Source organism: Chionomys nivalis, chromosome 7 (assembly GCF_950005125.1).
Source record: "Chionomys nivalis chromosome 7, mChiNiv1.1, whole genome shotgun sequence".
NCBI classification, from domain to species: Eukaryota; Metazoa; Chordata; class Mammalia; order Rodentia; family Cricetidae; genus Chionomys; species Chionomys nivalis.
Window position 1 is genome coordinate 36,323,516 of NC_080092.1, and position 18,654 is coordinate 36,342,169.

General features: G+C 42.0%; 2 protein-coding genes across 6 annotated transcripts in view; both read left to right on the plus strand.

Annotated features, from left to right (window-relative positions):
- Acsl6 (acyl-CoA synthetase long chain family member 6) overlaps positions 1-11,385 on the plus strand; it is a 64,144-nt gene extending 52,759 nt beyond the window's left edge. For all 5 annotated transcript variants that reach the window (XM_057776720.1, XM_057776721.1, XM_057776718.1 and 2 more), the window contains one exon: positions 7,634-11,385. In XM_057776720.1, the coding sequence (XP_057632703.1) occupies positions 7,634-7,771 (138 nt within the window). In that variant the 3' untranslated portion in view covers positions 7,772-11,385. The remainder of the gene's footprint in view (positions 1-7,633) is intronic.
- Positions 11,386-16,807: 5,422 nt separating this feature from the next.
- Meikin (meiotic kinetochore factor) overlaps positions 16,808-18,654 on the plus strand; it is a 38,684-nt gene continuing 36,837 nt past the window's right edge. The window contains exons 1-3 of the mRNA XM_057776876.1: positions 16,808-16,913; positions 17,008-17,101; positions 17,737-17,821. Coding sequence (XP_057632859.1) covers positions 16,808-16,913; positions 17,008-17,101; positions 17,737-17,821 — 285 coding nt within the window. The remainder of the gene's footprint in view (positions 16,914-17,007; positions 17,102-17,736; positions 17,822-18,654) is intronic.

Here is an 18,654-nt window from a genome sequence, read left to right on the forward strand (position 1 = left end):
TTTCAAAAGAACCCAAATGAATAAATCTAAAAAGTTTCACCACAAAATGGTGGTTCCTAAACTTAAAAAGGGTTTTAAAAGTTATTATTCATGTTTATTTTATGTGTTTGTTTTCGTTGTGTATATATGTCTGTGTACCATGTGCATGCAGGGTCCACAGGGGCCAGAAGAGGGTGTCAGAAACCTATAACTGGCATTATAGATGGTTGTGAGCCACCATGTAGGTGCTGGGAACCAAGTCCTAGCCCTGTGCAAGAGCAGCAAGTGCCTTTGACCCTTGATCCATCTCTCCAGCTCTGTCATCTCCAATTTTAAAAAAGTAGAGCTTCTGTGACATTTTACATAAAATGTGCTCTCCTGTTGGTTTGGGGCCAGAGCTCAAATCTCTCTAACTTCCCCATCCTTAACCACCTGACATTCCTGCCTACCTGTCTTTCACCCCACCTCCACAAACCTCTTCCACCCCAGCCTTCCTGTCCCTGACTCTCATACCCCATGTCATACCCCCTGGGAAGTGGCCCATGTATATTTCCTGCTTTTCAGTATTCCAAGCTTCTCCCTTGGGACCTGTTACAACTTCACGTGTTCTGGGATGGTTTATGTGTGATAACACATGGAGGGGGGCAGGCTGTGTGTTTTTTTTTTTAAAGATTTATTTATTTATTATGTATACAACATTCTGCCTCGATGTATGCCCGCACGCCTGAGGAGGGCGCCAAATCTCAGCACAGATGGTTGTGAGCCACCATGTGGTCGCTGGGAATTGAACTCAGGACTTCTGGAAGAGCAGCCAGTGCTCTTAACCTCTGAGCCATCTCTCCAGCCCCCAGGCTGTGTTTTTTAAGGAACAAAGACTTGCAGTCCTTGTCCTGAGAAATCCTTCCTGTTTTGAGTAGCCAGGCAAACCGAGAGAGTTCTCAGTTACAGGAACTTAGCCTTTAATGACATTCATATGAATGTTTATGCACGTGAGGGTGTACTGTATCCACATGTGTATAGCACTTAGAGGACAACCTCCGGTGTTATTTGCAAGAATGTCATCTGCCTCCCTTGACGTGGGGTCTCTTACTAGCCTGGAACTACACTAGATGGCCAGCAAGCCCCAGGGATCTTACTGTCCCCACTGCTGGGCTTGCAAGCATGTAACACCACATCTCCCTCCTTTTTTTTTTTTTTCTTTTTTAAACATGGGTTCTGGGGCTTTAACCCAAGTCCTCATGTCTGTAAAGCGGTAACTTTACTGGCTGAACCACGTCCCTAGTTCTGGGAACTTGATTTTGGAACACTCTATGAAGTCATCTCAGGCAAGAGCCTCTGATTTTCAGCCATTTAAATTGAGTATCCAGATAGAAGTCCTGGCAACATGTAACTGCCGGCTGGGGCAGCTGCACCAGCAGCTTCAGCACGCTGCTTCCTCCCTCCTGGCATGCCCTGAATCTACTCAAACACTGAGCTTGATATAAAAAGAAGCCTAAGTCAGGGTCATCCTTCATTTGCACAAGTTTCCTAGAGATAAGGATGAGCCCATTAGTGCTTAGCTTTGAAAAATTTGACATTTATTTAATGAAAATATAGGTTAAAATTCCAGAGTTTCCTTTAAAAGCCTTTTTAAAAGTCAGAAGTATTGTATTGGGAGGGGGTCTTTGTTTTGTTTTGTTTTTTGTTTTTGTTTTCTGAGACAGTGTTTCTTTGTTACAGCCCTAGCTGTTCTGGAACTCACTCTGTAGACCAGGCTGGCCTCGAACTCACAGAGCTCTGCCTGCCTCTGCCTCCTGTGTGCTGCAATTAAGGTGTGCTCCACCACTGCCTGACTGCGGGGGGGGGGGTGTCTTCTCTTGTAATTGAGGATTTTTGTTTTGTTTAGCTTTAGTTTGGTTTTTTCTTTGTTTTGTTTTTGGATTAAAAATTCAATGAATAGAATGAAGGTTTTTTTTTTTTTGGTTTTGGGGTTGCTGGGGTTCTTTTGTTTTGTTTTTGTTTGTTTGTTTTTGTTTTGACCAAAGAATTCTTTGTCACCTCTAAATAGCAACTTGCTGGGATGCTGCACTGTTAATATCAGAGACATCTCTCCCACCCCTTGATCCATCTTAATCTGGTTCAGCTTGCTGGCATTTAAAAATTATGTCAAGAATTACCTTCAAATTTTCCAGGAAGATGTACTGCTCTTTGCAGTTCTGCCTCTTCTAGATCATATGTACCACATGCTCCAGCCCACACTGTAGTAGCTGGGGAGATGTGGGTGCCATCCCCTCCGCCTGAGCACATGCTAGGGCCACAGAGCAGCCTGCTCCAACCCCACTCTCACTGTGCACATCCGGTCAGAGCCTACTTGTTCTTCAAAGTTCACCTTCAAACATCCCTTTTTAAGGAGTCTCGTCTGTTAGGATTAGTTTGAAATGTCTCTCACAGGGTCATGTTCTGAACATTCAATTCCCAACCTATTTTGAAGGCCAGGGAGCGGGAGGCAGAGGCAGGCGGATCTCTGTGAGTTCGAGACCAGCCTGGTCTACAAGAACTAGTTCCAGGACAGGCTCCAAAACCACTGAGAAACCCTGTCTCGAAAAACAAACAAACAAAAAAAAAAGAAGAAGAAGAAGAAGCGAGACCTGACTGACAGAAGTAGGTCCCTGTCGTCTTAGAAGGTCACAAACGCCTCTGCTCTGGTCTAAGTCTCTGTTTTCTGTTTGCCACCATGTGAACAAGCTGCCTCCTCTTTCCCTCTGTCACCAGTGGGACCTCTGTGTTTCCTCCATGAGGGACTCAGTCCCTCCAGCACTGTGATCCAGGAGATACTAGTCTTCCTTTAAATAGTTTCTGTCCAGTATTTTGGTAATAACAATGAAAAGAAACATAAAATGAAACACAGTTCAAATACTGCCAAGTCTAAGGGATGTGGTGTATCGGAAGGAAGTGTAGTCAGCTCACGCAGAAAAAGCTGGCTGACACTCTGCTGGGTTTTCTTCCTTTGCATCAGTGGAAAGATGGATGGTCCCAGGTAGGTACAGGTCCTCAAAGACATAGACTCCTGTCTTTTTGCTTCTCTCTATTCTCTTATCTTTTTTTTTTTTTTTTTTTTTTTTTTTTTTGGTTTTTCGAGACAGGGTTTCCCTGTAGCTTTGGAGCCTGTCCTGGAACTAGCTCTTGTAGACCAGGCTGGTCTCGAACTCACAGAGATCCGCCTGCCTCTGCCTCCCAAGTGCTGGGATTAAAGGCGTGCGCCACCACCGCCCGGCTCTATTCTCTTATCGTGCTGACTTTTCACCCCATGGTGGCAAGGTGGCTGCAACAGCTCTCAGAACCACTCACGTTCAGTTAAGGAAGAGGAGAGGAGGTGGAGGCAGCCATGTCTGAGCTTTTTATTAGGGAAGCAAAAAGTTTTCTTTCTTAGACCAAATACGGATCTCATGGCTATCCTCTAGCTGCAAATCAGAGCTGAGAAATCCGAGAGCAGGACTGTCCTCGTGTGTATTCTGGACCTACACTAAATCAGGGTTCTATTGGCACGGGGGATAATGGGGAATGGAAAACAGAGACGCTCCCTGCGCTTGGCCCTATAGTAGTTATGTCTGACTCTGACATCTCTCATTGAAGTGGAGGATCCCTGTGAGAGAGAGATACTTGTTTTGCTTCCTATCCCTGATACATAACATTTCACCTGGCACACGGTATATACTCAATGAATACTGGTTATAAGGCTATTCTTGAATCTGTGTCTGTATTTCACGATGCACAATAATTTAAATATGTATTACAATAATGTTTATTTAGCCCAGCTCACTTTTTAATAATATTAGTTATTAAACTCATTAAACAACAAAAGTCAATTTGGTCCCAGTTAGGAGGACACAATTTCTTAGAGGTTGTTCCACTCCAGTGTTCAGATACAATATTCTCAGAGAACTGCCTGGGAGTCTTCCTGCTGGAAACCAACATGGCAGAAGCTCCATGAGACACTCGTGGACCAGCCCTTCATCCTTTTGTGTACTCGCTTCACCTTGCAAAGAGCTTTTGTCTGAGGAGCCTGGCTCTGCCTCGTAGAAGGCAGCAGTGAGAACACTCGGTAGATCCCTCTGTGCCCCACTCTAAAAGACCTGATGCAAGTCCAGGGCATGGGCTGGGATGTAGCTCAATTGGTAGAGTGCTTGCCCAGCACACGCAGAACCCTGGATTCGACCCACAGCGCTGCAGCAACGGGTGTAGTGATGTCTACCTGTCACCTCAGCACTGGGGAGGGGGAGAAAGGAAGGGGATCAGATGTTCTAGATAATGCTCAGCTATCCAGTGAATAAGGCCAGCCTGAGCTACATGAGATCCTGTTTCAAAAAACAAAAATGTCCTCAGCAGAACATTGTTTAGCTCATTGTGTTCCCCCCTGCTTTTTGCACTCTTAGTGCAGACTACAGTGTCTCTAGGAAGCCATCTAAAGCAGACTCCCAGAGTCCTCACGGCAGCCTCCCTTCATATTGCATCTTGTCACCGTGTCTCCAATTCATTCTGAACTGCTCAGCTATCTCTGTGTCTGCCTCCACACTACGTGTAGAACAGGAGTTCTCAGCTTATGGGTGCAATGCCTTCGGGAATCAAACAATCCTTTCACAGGGTCTGCAGATCAGATATTCTGCATATCAGTATTTATAATTATATATGAATATTATAATTCATAACATTAGCAAAATTACAGTTCTAAGTAACAATAAAAATTGTATGGTTGGGGGTCACCACAACATGAGGAACTGTATTAGAAGGTGGCAGCATTAGGAGAGCTAAGAACTACTGATGTAGACTATTGTATTTTTTTAATTGATTTTTATTGGGCTTTACATTTTTCTCTGCTCCCCCTCGCTGATTCTCCCCTCCCCCCTTCACCCTCCCCCAAGGTCCCCATGCTCCCAATTTACTTAGGAGATCCTGTCTTTTTCTACTTCCCATGTAGATTAGATCTATGTGAGTCTCTCTTAGTCCTCATTGTTGTCTAAGTTCTCTGGGACTGTGGTTTGTAGGCTGGCTTTCTTTGCTTTATGTTTAAAAACTACCTATGAGCCGGGCGGTGGTGGCACATGCCTTTAATCCCAGCACTTGGGAGGCAGAGGCAGGAGGATCTCTGTGAGTTCGAGACCAGCCTGGTCTACAAGAGCTAGTTCCAGGACAGGCTCCAAAACCACAGAGAAACCCTGTCTCGAAAAAGCAACAAAAACAAAAACAAACAAACAAAAAAAAACTACCTATGAGTGAGTACATGTGAAAATTGTCATTCTGGGTCTGGGTTACCTCACTCAAAATAATGTTTTCTAGCTCCATTCATTTTCCTGCAAAATTCAAGATGTTGGGTTTTTTTTTGTTTGTTTGTTTGTTTTTCTGCTGTGTAGTACGCCATTGTGTAAATGTACCACATTTTTTATCCATTCTTTGATCCAGGACATTTAGGTTGTTTCCAGGTTCTGGCTATGACAAACAAAGCTACTATGAACATAGCTGAGTATATGTCCTTGTGGAATGATTGAGCATCCTTTGGATATATACCCAAAAGTGGTATTACTGGGTCTTAAGGGAGGTTGTTTCCTAATTTTCTGAGAAATCGCCACACAAAGGGGTTGTACCAGCTTGCATTCCCACCAGCAATGCAGAAGTGTTCCCTTTTACCCACAACCTCTCTAGCATAAGTTGTCATCAATGTTTTTGATCTTGGCCATTCTTACAGGAGTAAGATGGAATCTCAGAGTTATTTTGATTTGCATTTCTCTGATGACTAAGGATGCTGAACATTTCCTTAAGTGTCTTTCAGCCATTTTAGATTCCTCTGTTGAGAGTTCTCTGTTTAGGTCTGTACTCCATTTTTTTTTTATTGTATTATGTGGTTTTTTGGTGACCAATTTCTTGAGTTCTATGTATATTTTGGAGATCAGCCCTCTGTCCGATGTGGGGTTAGTGAAGATCTTTTCCCATTCTGTAGGCTGTCGTTTTGTTTTGTTGATCGTGTCCTTTGCTTTACAGAAGCTTTTTAGTTTCAGGAGGTCCCATTTATTAATTGTTTCTCTCAGTGTCTGTACTGCAGGGGTTATATTTAGGAAGTGGTCTTCTGTGCCAATGCGTTTAAGTGTATTTCCCACTTTATCTTCTATAAGGTTCAGTGTGTCTGGCTTTAAGTTGAGGTCTTTGATCCATTTGGAATTGAGTTTTGTGCATGGTGATAGATATGGGTCTATTTTCATTCTTCTACATGTTGAAATCCAGTTATGCCAGCACCATTCGTTAAATATACTTTCTTTTTCCCATTTGATATTTTTTGCTTCTTTGTCAAAAGTCAGGTGCTCGAACATGTGTGGATTGATATCCAGGTCTTCTATTCAATTCCATTGGTCCTCCTGTCTGTTCTTATGCCAGTACCAGGCTGTTTTCAGTACTGTAGCTTTGTAGTAGAGTTTGAAGTCAGGGATTGTGATGCCTCCAGAAGTTCTTTTATTTTACATGATTGTTTTGGCTATCCTGGGTTTTTTGCTTTTCCATATGAAATTGAGTATTGTTCTTTCAAGGTCTATGAAGAATTTTGCTGGGATTTTGATAGGCATTGCATTGAATTTGTATATTGCTTTTGGTAAGATTGCCAGACTATTGTCTTGTTTCCAGCAATTGGAACATATCCTTCCATTCTTAGCTCTTCCCAAAGCCATCTTCCAGTTTTTCCGGGAGACCTCTTTTTACAGTGCATGTAACCCTGTGCCACTGCACTCTTTAAACTTCTCCAGTCCTTTCCTCTTGTGTTTGGGATAAAGTTTGACCTTCTCCACCACTGGGTTGTATATACCTTCAGTCTCATTCCTCCCACATTTGACTTTTTTATGTAACAATAAGAAGTCACTTAGCCATCGCTTTGGAAACCCTGCATCTTCTCAACTGCTGGTTTTGTTCTTGAGGACTGACTGTGCCTGTGGTACCCTCCTGTACCCACATTTTCCCATTTGCTGTCTGACTATTTGTTTATGATAGGGTCTCATGTATCTTAAGTTGAACTTGAACTTGATGTATAGTCAAGGGTGAACTGCTGGTCCTCCTGCCTCTACCTCATGAGTTCTGGCTATGTGACACCACACTCTGGTTTTATAAGATATTAGAGACCAAACCCATGCACCATACATGGTAGGCAAAGCACTCCACCAGTTAAGAAGCATCCCCAGCCTCAACTGTTGCTATTTTTTTAATACTCCCACCCGATTGTGAAACCTTCCCTGACTCTACCTCGTTCTTCCCTAACTCAGATCTGTGCTCTTCATTCTCTGTACATCATGTTAAGAATTTCCCAGTGTCCTTCAATCTGCTCTGTAAACACTAACTTACACCACTGCGGGTGTTGGTATTTAAGATCCCTCCTTGTATTCTCAGTGCCTAGCAGAACAAGCAACCTGTTTGTGTCTCTTGAGTTGCTGAGTGACTGAATGGATGGATGAGTGGGCGACAAGAGGAAGGGTGGCTTTCGGACACATCAAATGGGCTGAAATGTCTTTGAATCTAATTTTGACTTAGCATGGCGTGATAAAGTCAGGATCCCTATTCCTTTACGCCTGTTTATTTTTACCACGAATGCTATAAATTCTGTGTTTTATTTCTATTAAAGATATATCCTGCATTTAATTTTTAGGTTAAAGCCATTCACATCCATTGTGACATGTTCTCAGTTCAAAATGGTTTGCTGACACCAACACTAAAGGCTAAGAGACCCGAGCTGAGAGAGTACTTCAAAAAACAAATCGAAGAGCTTTACTCAGCCTCCATGTGAAGCTCACGGAGGGTCCTACTCGGTCCGATGAACTTCGCAGCAATATTACAGTTATTCCCGAAAGACAGGAAGCTGAGTGACGCAGCTGAAAATGAACGAGCACCCTTGCGACTGAGCCTTTCCTGACCCAAGACGTCTCTAACAATATTTTCTCTACCATCACCAAGTACACTTTATTTTTATTAAATGATATTGTAGCAAGCTGCTAAAAATATCACAAATGGCAATGTAAAAACAAATCAAGACATTTTCTCAAGAACTGTGTACCACTAAAAGTAATATATTCGCAATGTTCACAGAATTCCATTAAACATAAAGAAAAAAACATAACTGATATATTGTACTTAATTATTTGTGGAATATTAACTAGATACTGCGAATGTCTAGGCAATGTGGACTACCTCATTAAATAACTGACAAAGATCACAGTTAGATCAGATTCAAAACTTAGAGCAGGAAATAGGAAGTCATGCCCAAACAAAACATGATAGTTCACACGTGACCTGACTCCCATCCTCTATCATGGCCATCCCTGTTGATGAAAGAGCCTTCCCTCTGATTTTTACTTTTATTTATAAAAAAAAATGAAAATGTAGATGTTCTTTTTAAAATATTATATTTATTTATCAACTCCCAAAGGTCTTTCAGCACATTTTCTCATTTCTCAAGCTCACTGAAATATCCAGAATCTATGTATAGATTCTATGTGTGTATTTATGGACTTCTTACCATAATGAAGTTCAAAAGATGTCTGTTGACTGCAGCAAATGGATTCTTGGCAGACACTTAGGGGAAGGAACTCAGTGATTTCTCAGGATGGGTGACAGTTCGTGTACCTGTGTTCCTGCTAGAGTCTTCCCCATTTCCGTCTTTAATATGTCTATACCAGGGCTGGGAAACTCAATATGGCTGAACTTCTGAACATTTTTGCTTTCTTTTTATATGACTATAAAGGCAGACATGAGGAGGAATAGATGCTATTTCCAAATGAAATAACTCTTCAATGACACGATCTGGAAGCACTTCTTCAGAATTTTCCTAGAAAACTACTTAAGGCCAACATAGAAAAAGACCTGCTAATGGTATAATTCCATTCTTAGAATCTCTATATGCTACTAAGTTTGACCATTAAACCTTAATACCATTGTACCACATATTTAGTTGCATCCTGAATCTGGATGCCAAGATTCTGATGTCACTAAAAGCCTCGATTCCATGGACAGCTCAAATTGTATGCTTGAGGAGAGCAAGCCCCTAGGGCAGTCTCTCTCCTCTGATGGAACAGGACTCTGAAAGTATATGAAGAATTCATGCAGTTCGCGTGATCTTTCCACATACATATATAATCAGTGTGGCAGGACAAGAACTCCTTAGCCCTAGAGGAAACCCAGCATGGTTTGTAAGTGAATGTTGTCAGTATAGCCTGCATGATCACACAGGCCTATTGGATGGTCCCAACCTGTTTGTAAGTGCACGCTATCAATCAGAACTTGCATCACTGTGCAGGCCTGTTGGATGGTCGATATCAATGTTGGTTCACACGTTTCAGTCATGTTGAGTCTTGAACTCAGCTTTAAATGACGTCGTTATTCGGGTACTTTGTAAAAATTCAGGTACATTCCTTGGGTATAATTTCTCTGAAGACTCATTGTTGCACCTATAAATTTGGCTTTGAATAAATGATCAGATTCTGTTCGCATTAATGTCTTTCACAGTGTGGAGGATCAGAACCAGGGCCTTGCACATGTTCAGCAAGCACTGCACCCCTGAGCTCCGCTCCCAGGGTGAAGTAAATTTGAAAGACATTTCTGACTAGACAAATAACACATCCAGAGCCGCATGTGAGAAGCACAGGTTCTTTAGATACTTCACACATATTTGATAATTAAAATTGAAGACCATTACCTGAATTAGATACTCATATTATTTTAAGGGCAAGGAATTTTGCTGCTTTCCATTGTCTGACTACTTGACGAAAATCTCATAGTTGGCTTTGATTCCAGCAGAATTTTTGAACAGTGCAATTTAAGCAAACAATTGAATAACTTATCCTTATTATATTTATTCTTTGTTACAGTTAGATGTGATTAATTGTTAACAACCTTTATTTGTTGTTTGTTTCTCAAAAGATTCTGTGTTTCTATTGAACTTCCCAATCTGTGTGGGGGCTATTTATTGGAGGGCGCAGATGTGCTTAGAAAATTACAGTGGACCTTAAGTTCATCGCATGTCCTCTTGCTCCGCTGTGAAACACTATTTAACTTTGTAACAAGAAAGAAACGAAACAGCATGTTATCAATGAAAAAACTCCTTGTTTCAGATTTCTCAATCTTATCTCAGGTGATGAAAAACAAGTTAGTGTTTCTCTTTAACCAATATAGGAAAAAGGCTAAGCAATTAAGACTTGTCATAATTCCAGTGGGCACCATATACTGTTTAAAGTCTAGAGGCCACAGAGACTTGATTCCTTAATCGTAAATATGTTCTTAAATGTTTGGCATTTTTATCTATTTGTCACTCAAATGTGTTACTAATTCTCACATTTTTTACAAACCAACCCAGTTGGGGTAATCACTATAAAACAGATATATACATTGCCCCATTTGCCACAAAGGATGTCTTTATAGGTAGTATTGAGATTTCCCCTCCAGGTGGCAGAGAAGACTGACTGGGTGTGGCCTGCAGGCCTAGCTCCATGTATTAGGATCTTAAACTCAGAGGTTCAAGGAGTAGCCATACCCTGAACAGAGGAACCCCCCCAAAATTTCCATTGAGAGTTTTACAGACAGGTAATGTTTTAGCAATTTGAAAACAACACTTAAAATTGATTGTATTGCCTATGAAAGAAACAATGGTCATTAATTTTTCTGCCATAATAGATGAATTGTTTTTTATGTTTTACATATATTAAGCACAAGTGTGATACAGTTATTTAAAATGCAAAATATTAGAAAATGAATGTTAAGAATGGAAAATTATATTTTTGCATGAAGACAAACTCCTTACAAAATTGCTTAATATCTCAGGACAAAAGAATGAATAATCATATGTAAAACTGATCAATTAAAAGTTGGCTATTTTTATTTTAAGAAAACACTACAATGATAAAAAGGATCCAGACAGTCTTAAGCTCTCTCTTAAGTATGCTGCATAATCCTGCCTGTGAACCTACAAATAATGCCATGAGAGTGAGATCAGCATACATGAGGACCAGTCCCCGAATGAGAAACTCCCCATTGAGAATATGTTAATGGTTGTACTGCAGAGGTGATGCACACTTGAAAATGTAAGCAAGCGTTTCTAACTCTAGTCCCAAACACACAGGGTTTTCAGGAGGTAATACGCCATTTAAGCACTCATCTGACCGCTCATTTTACATTTCCTTGTTAAATCATTGCAATGATTGCATGGGGAGGGGAAAATGGCTATTTTTGAAGAATTGCTTATTCTACTTTCAATTTTTGAAAATCAAGGAATTAAGATATTACTTTTTAAATAAGCATAGATGTACCTTAACTGTAATTATATTTTAGTTTGCTTTGTTATAATGGCATGAACATCAAATACAAAATGCACTCATGAAAACTTTTGTAAAAAATAAAGTTTTTTATTTCTCAAAATTTTTTATAATTTCTTTCTGTATTCTGTGCTTATATGATGCAATTACCTCATGGGAATGTATTTGATAATCATCTATATGGTACCCAAGCATGAAACTTTTGCATCAGCATATTCTTCATTACCTGTAAGTTTTCTCAAACTTTAAGCAGTTAGACATAATTAATTATGGACAACTTACATACACTCAGAGGCTATCGTTTGTGCAGGCCTTTGCTGGAATCCACCTTGCTATTACCAAACATGTCCTAGATTTAAATAATTTTCAGTCTTCCAAAGAACAATAACTCCTCAAATTTTTCCATCATGATGATGGTCTTTAACATTTCCACAATGTCATCAAATCAACTATAAAGTTAAAGAAAGATATTCTTTCTTTCTTTCTTTCTTTCCTTCCTTCCTTCCTTCCTTCCTTCCTTCCTTCCTTCCTTCCTTCCTTCCTTCCTTCCTTTCTTTCTTTCTTTCTTTCTTCTTTCTTCTTTGCGAGACAGGGTTTCTCTGTGTAGCCTTGGTTGTCCTGGAACTTGCTCTGTAGACCAAGTTGACCTTGAACTCAGAGATCCACCTGCCTCTGCCTCCCAAGTGCTGGGATTAAAAGCTTGCACCACCACTGCCTGGCCAAAGACAAAATTTCTTAAAATGGTTCACTTTACCACGTCAAGTCTGTGCAGATTCTGTCTCCACGTATTTGCTCTTATCAGCTTCTCTCTGGTCTCACAACTATTTGTATAGTTTAAGCCACTTTTGTTGTTGGTTTGAAACAGTACAATGCTTTATGAAAGCAGTCTTCAAGGTTCCACTTCATTTTCCCAGGTTTTGCCATGACATCTTTCTGAATTGAAAATCTGGTCACAATGCTTTTCTTTCCTTTATTTCTTTGAATCCTTCCCATGGTTTCCAGAATGAAGTTCTGACTCCCTGCTTCAGTTCACAAAGACTACTGTGTCTCCTGCCACTTCCTTATGGAGTCTTGGCTCCAATCGTACCAACGACTCTCCTTCTGCCTCTATGCCTTGGCTCAACTTCTGCCATTTTTCTTTGAAAATTAAGTTTTAGGGCTAGAGACATAGCTCAGTGGTTGGGAGTACTCAGTGCTCATACAGAGACCTGGGGGTTGGTCCCTAATATCCACATCGTGGCTCACAACTCCTGTGCTTGTCACTCCAGTTCCAGAGCATCTGATGCCCTATCCCGGCCTCCACACTTTCCTGCATCTACATGGGACACATGAAACTCACCCAGGCACAGACATACACATATTTAAACAAAACAAATGTAAGCTCCAAGCTTAGAAGCTTTCCAAGTGATTCATTGGTCGATAGTCTCTTTGCCCCATTCGCACTGGGACAGTTGCTTCAGGTTTTAGCTTCAGTGTAAAGAGTATAGCCAACAGTAGGTGCTCAAGAAATGTCTATTAAAGGAAAATCCCCATGGCTCTACTTTATGTTTCACTGAATTATGACTGCAGCATCTAAAGCTATAGTTTATTTTTTATCTATCTTTGTAATTTCTTCCATTCTTGTAACCTAAGCACGTCTAAACTGCTTTCATTTAGCTCCCTGACACCCATGGATATCACTGTAAGCAAAGCCTCTCAGTGTATTACTCCATTAATCAAACAAGCACACAACAAACAGATTATGCCATTAGATTCTCTTTGGATTTCAAGGGCTGCAAACCCCACACACTGGTTGTTTACAAAAATAATAATAATAAAAAGCCTTCTTCAGAAGTCTCATCCACATCTGAACCTTGTTTCCCCATAGAAGTTCATATCTCTGACTGTTGCAAATGTAGTCTAACTCAGCATGTGTTGAACCTGAACATGGCCAGTGGCGCTCTGGGCCAATGGTGGGAGCAGTGAAATGGGCGAGTGGAAGAAGTTCCCGGGAAGCCTCATTTGTGAATACTTTCACAGGCTGTTTGCTCTTGGAGATGGAGAAGAGAGAGCAATGACTGAGCGGAGATGCCTCTGCCTACCTCACTTTCTTGTGGGGAACTTGCTTCTTTTCCCTTAAAGGTATTTTATTTTGGTTCTGGTGTAAGTCTGTGCACCACCTGTGTGCAGTGCCCAAGAAAGCCAATAGAGGGCATCATATCCCCAGGAACTGGAGTAAACAGACAGTGTTTACAGGTTTACAAACCCTGATCTTCTGGAAGAGCAACCAGTGATCTTAATCACCAGCCCATCTTTCCAGTCTGTCTTTTGTAGGGTGGTTCGAGGGGAGGCTGTAAACAAAACATTCTGTCTCAAGTTTCTTCCCTTCTCTTTACCACTAAGGGCTGCAAGTGCCTCTCCTTATTGCTCTTGCCTCTTTCCCTTCCCTATTAGGAGGGATGAAAGCATGACCAGTTTGCTAGACAAATGCCCAGGCAGCTATGCTACCTATGGCAACCACCTGCCTTCATGAGTTTTCCTGGGACTTGGTTCCCTCAGCTGGAAAGTGTGTGTCGTGCCTAGATGCATGTGGAGGCAAGAGGGTAACTTTTTAAAAATTATTTTTATTTTGTGTGTAGGAATGTCTGTGTCCAGGGAGGTGAGAAAAGGGCATGGGTGTCGGGGTCCAGTGCCAGCCTAGACCATAAATTATTTCTTGGACCAGCCGGGAGGCATGGGAATAAAGACACAACTCACATGGGTTTATCAGGAGGGAGATTCTCAGTGATCCCTCATGAAATCCTGAGTTCACATCCTGAAAATTCACCCGCGTATATTCTCCAAACAGCTTTTATACCAATACATAAACTGAGGGGGAAATTCATTAGTAGTCTGTCTCCGAGGTAACCAGGTGAATGTCTGAGGTCATGTCCACACCTATCTATGCCTGCTCAGTCACACCTTCCTATCTTCCTGCTCTGTATGCCAGCTCTGTTATGTAGGCTGAATTAACATCTCTTTTCCAGATGTCCTCCAAATTACAAAGAAGGAGCAGAACAACATTAGCATATCCTGACCGTTTGTTTAGAATGGTGTCAGTGTGGAAGGCTAGGTGACCACCTGTGTGGCAGGTGCAACTGGCCTGAAATTCTAGCTGCCGTATGAAGTAGAAATATGGGCTTTTAAATATGGCCCTACACACGGGATCCCCAGGACTGGAGTGATAGACATTTATATTTATTTGTATGGGTGCTGGGAATTGAACCTGGGTACTCTGCAAGAGCAGCCAGAGCTTAACCACTGAACCACCTCTCCAGCCCCCAGAGAACAATTTTTATGAATTGATTCTTTTCTTATATTATGGGTTCTGGGGATGCAATTGTCAATTTTGCACAAAAAAAAAACACTTTTAAAAGATTTTTTTGAAAAAATTTTTTATGTGTATGTGAGTTTTGTCTGTGTGTATGTATTGTACCACAGGAACCAGAAGGAGGTATCAGATCCCCTGGGATTGGAGATATAGATTAATCATCCATGTGAATATCGAGAAGTGAACCCAGGTCCTCTCCAATATCAGGAAGTGCTCTTAGCCACTGAACCATCTCTCCAAACCTCAAGACAAGTGCTTTTATCTACTAAGACATCTCACAGGTCCTAGTTCCTAAAAACTTTACTTGTTAGCACTTGGTGAATGCTTTCATTGGGTTTGGGGAAATGGGTCCCTATCTCAATAGAGGGCTTGCCTGGTTGGCACCAAGGCTGGAACCACTAGAATATAATTAGGTACTGAGACACCTGTCAGTAATAACAGCACTTAGGAGGTAGAAGCAGGAAGATCAGAAGTTTGTGATCATTCTTGGCTACACAGCCTGAGCTATATAAAACTGTATTCGGGGAGGGGAGGGGGCAGGGAATAACCTTTAGGGAGTTAGGCACGGTAGTGCATGCCTTTAAGCCCAGCACTGAGGAGGGAGAGGCAGGTGAGTTCCAAGACTCCCACACATCATTTAAGAACTGCAGTGGGTTGTCTGTACCCCAAAGCAATGAGAGGAGCCAGGAGACGGTATCTGAATAGTATCTGTTTGCTTGTTGTGGGTGTGACTCAAGAGAGAATGTTGGGACTGTGATTACTACTCAGAGGGCAGCAAGACTGTACGATCCCTGACTGAAGGGCCCGTTGTTACTCTTTCATGTTGCCAAGACAGTGCCTAACGCAGCAAGGTGCTCAGCCAACACTAAGTCAGTGACTCAAAGCACCAATATATCTAAGCAGGCAAGAACGCCCATAAAGATCCCTCTGCTATTTACAAAGTTATATTTTGATGAGTAATAGACTGCTATAAATGTTTCCATGGACTGATTTTCAGTTGTAAAACTCAGTGTAATTTTATTATGAAAATTCAGTTTGTGTTCACATATATTGGGATCTCAGGATGAGAGATGGCTTAGCTGGTAAAGTGCTTTCCACATAAACAAGAGGACCTGAGTTCAGATCCCCTGTATCTTCTTAGAAAAGCTGACAGGGCAGTGTGCATCTGTAAGCACTTTGCTGGAGAGGCAGAGACCGGAGGATGTCTGGAGTGTGCCAGGCAGGCAGTCTAGCCAAATCAGTGAGCTCCAGGTTCACTAACAGACTGAATCTCTAAACAAAACAAACGAAAAGAGTGGTGATTAAGAAAGTCCTCATATGTACAGAGAATTGGGGAGGCACAGAAAAGCCTTCCAAGCCGGGCGGTGGTGGCGCACGCCTTTAATCCCAGCACTCGGGAGGCAGAGGCAGGCGGATCTCTGTGAGTTCGAGACCAGCCTCGTCTACAAGAGCTAGTTCCAGGACAGGCTCCAAAACCACAGAGAAACCCTGTCTCGAAAAAACAAACAAAAAAAAAAACAAAAAACAAACAAAAAAACTAAAAACAACAACAACAACAACAAAAAAAAAAAACCTAAAGAAAAGCCTTCCAACTCTTCCTAATGTCATCGCTACAGACCGCATTTTCAATATTGTCAAAGGCTGAGTTTTCTTAAGACTAAAAAGATGGTTGCCACGTGCTCAATATGCTTATCAGATGGAGCCTTCACTAACAAATCTGCCCTTTGTCTTCCTGCACTGAGAGAAGCTAAACTCCCATCTTCATTCCTTAGGCACAGAAACCCCAAACTCCGCGGTTGGGGTGTCAAGGCGGTGTTCAGAACAGCACTGTATGAGTTACAGGTGTTGGGTCATTCCCACTAAAAGCAATGACCTGCTGGACACAGGTGTGTGTGTGTGTGTGTGTGTATGCGTGCGTGTGTATGTGTGCACGTGCACAAGTGCATTTAAAACTTAGGGAGCTTGGGTCAGTTCTCACAGCCCAGGCCTTGCTTTGCAGCAATAGGGCGTGGCCGGAGCCGCCCACCATCTTCCCAGAAACCTTTGCGACTATAAAAGTAGTACTAAGACGGCCGTCACTGCAGGGCATCGCTCTGTGGGTGGCCAGTTCCTCAATAAGGCGATGGACAAGATGGGGCGTGTAGGGCCCTCCGGCTTTGGTGGAGTGGCCATGTGGCCTCGACGGGTTTATACCCGCAAGAAGAGGGATGGTGAGAGGCTCAACCTCACCCCGAAGCCGGACCTAGCCGTCCCTGGGAAGACTGAGGCCCCTCCAGGTCGAAGTTCAGCTGGCCTGGGTGGCGGGTGGGCCTTGGCCGGGGTTGAGTTGGGGCACGAGCAGGTCCCCTGAAACGTGGCACCCTCTCGCAGGTCTGAAGGGAAAAGGCAAAGAGCAGGGATTGCGGAAGATTACTGAGAAAGAGGAATTGAACAGGTCCAGAGGTAGCAGCTCACAGTTTCCAAGGTGGGTAGCCTAGGGTAACAGCCCTGGGCAACTTGGCTTTCTCAGAAAGTTTTAGGTTTTGCTTCTGCTCAATAGCTTCTCATTCAAGGAGTCAAGGGAGGAAATGAATGTGCTGGCTCTGCTCCTAAAACGCAGACCCAGAAATTGGGGGGAGGGGGCGTGCACACAACATTCCCGTACACGCCCTTCTCTCACATATATGTGTGTGTTAGGCTTTATATACGTTTACAGATAACACACACATCTATATTTATGAACGACAGGATCTCATATAGCCCAGGCTGGCCTCAAATTCTCTATGTAGTAGAGGTTGACCTTAACAGATAGATTTCATGCCTCCACCTCCTAAATCTGGGATTACAAATTTGTGCCATTACGCTGTGGTTTAAGGTCCTCCACCAAACTGAGCTACAGCCCCCAGTCCAGACAGATTTGGTTTATGAATGGAGGGCTTGCCACATTACTTAAAGGCGAGACAGAACCTGTAAGGAAAGCGTCTGCAGCATCATTCAGCTTTTGGTGCAAATGCCAGTCAGTTCTCTAAGATCTCCTTAAAGGAACTCTCAGATTTTAAACTACAACAAGACACAGTCAAACCCAGATGCTGTAAACTGAACTGTTTTGTTTATTTGCAGTCAGTTAAGTATTACAGGAGGGGAAAGCCTGCAAGAAAATATCCCTGGCAAAGAGACCGCAGATGAGAAGATAAGTCCATTGAGTGTATGTATGTTCTTCCTGTGCTTTTTAACATACACTTAGGGTAGAGACAGGCAGTAGCTGATGCACCTCACAATAAAAGGATAGTTTCTAGTATTTTTATTATATTGACACACACACACACACACACCTAGGGAGCCTTGAGCCTCCCACTTAAGTAGGTTCATAATTACCCAGTTCTGCCTTGTCAGATCTTTTAGTGAGTACTGGGGAAATGTTATTTGTTAACATTCTCTTTTGCAGATTCAAAATCTCAACATTTTGAAGCCCGTTTTCCATTTGAGTTTGTCCATTAGCAACGAGAAACATGACTGATCACTAAGGACTCAGTGTGCTGCCGAGCATGCTAATATTCTTTTATTATAATCTAGCTTTGTGAGACAGGACCTCACTGCACAGCAGAAGCTGGCTTTAAACTTACAGTCCTGCCTCAGGCCACTAGGCCTGTGTTTAGAAGATGGCAGTTTCACATATGACATTTAAAAAACGATTTTTTTGCATTATGTTTTAACAGTATGTGATGAAGTATTTTGTGAAGATGATTTAAATATTCAAAGTAATATATATAAAACTTGCTTAAAATTGCTGTATGTTTCTTTCTGCTTTTTTTCTCTGCTTTAAAAACATTTTACAACTTACATATTACTTTATTTTTAAATAGTCTTAAGGTATTTATAATATTTTAATGTCTTCATAGTACTTTATCTAATAGATATACCAACATGTGTCTGACTTTTCTGGAGACTGGGAGCCCGAGTTTCCAAGGTTTCGCCTTTGTGGGTACTGATAGACATACTGCTATAGGATTGTGTGCACCTAAGGTTGTTACTTAAGAT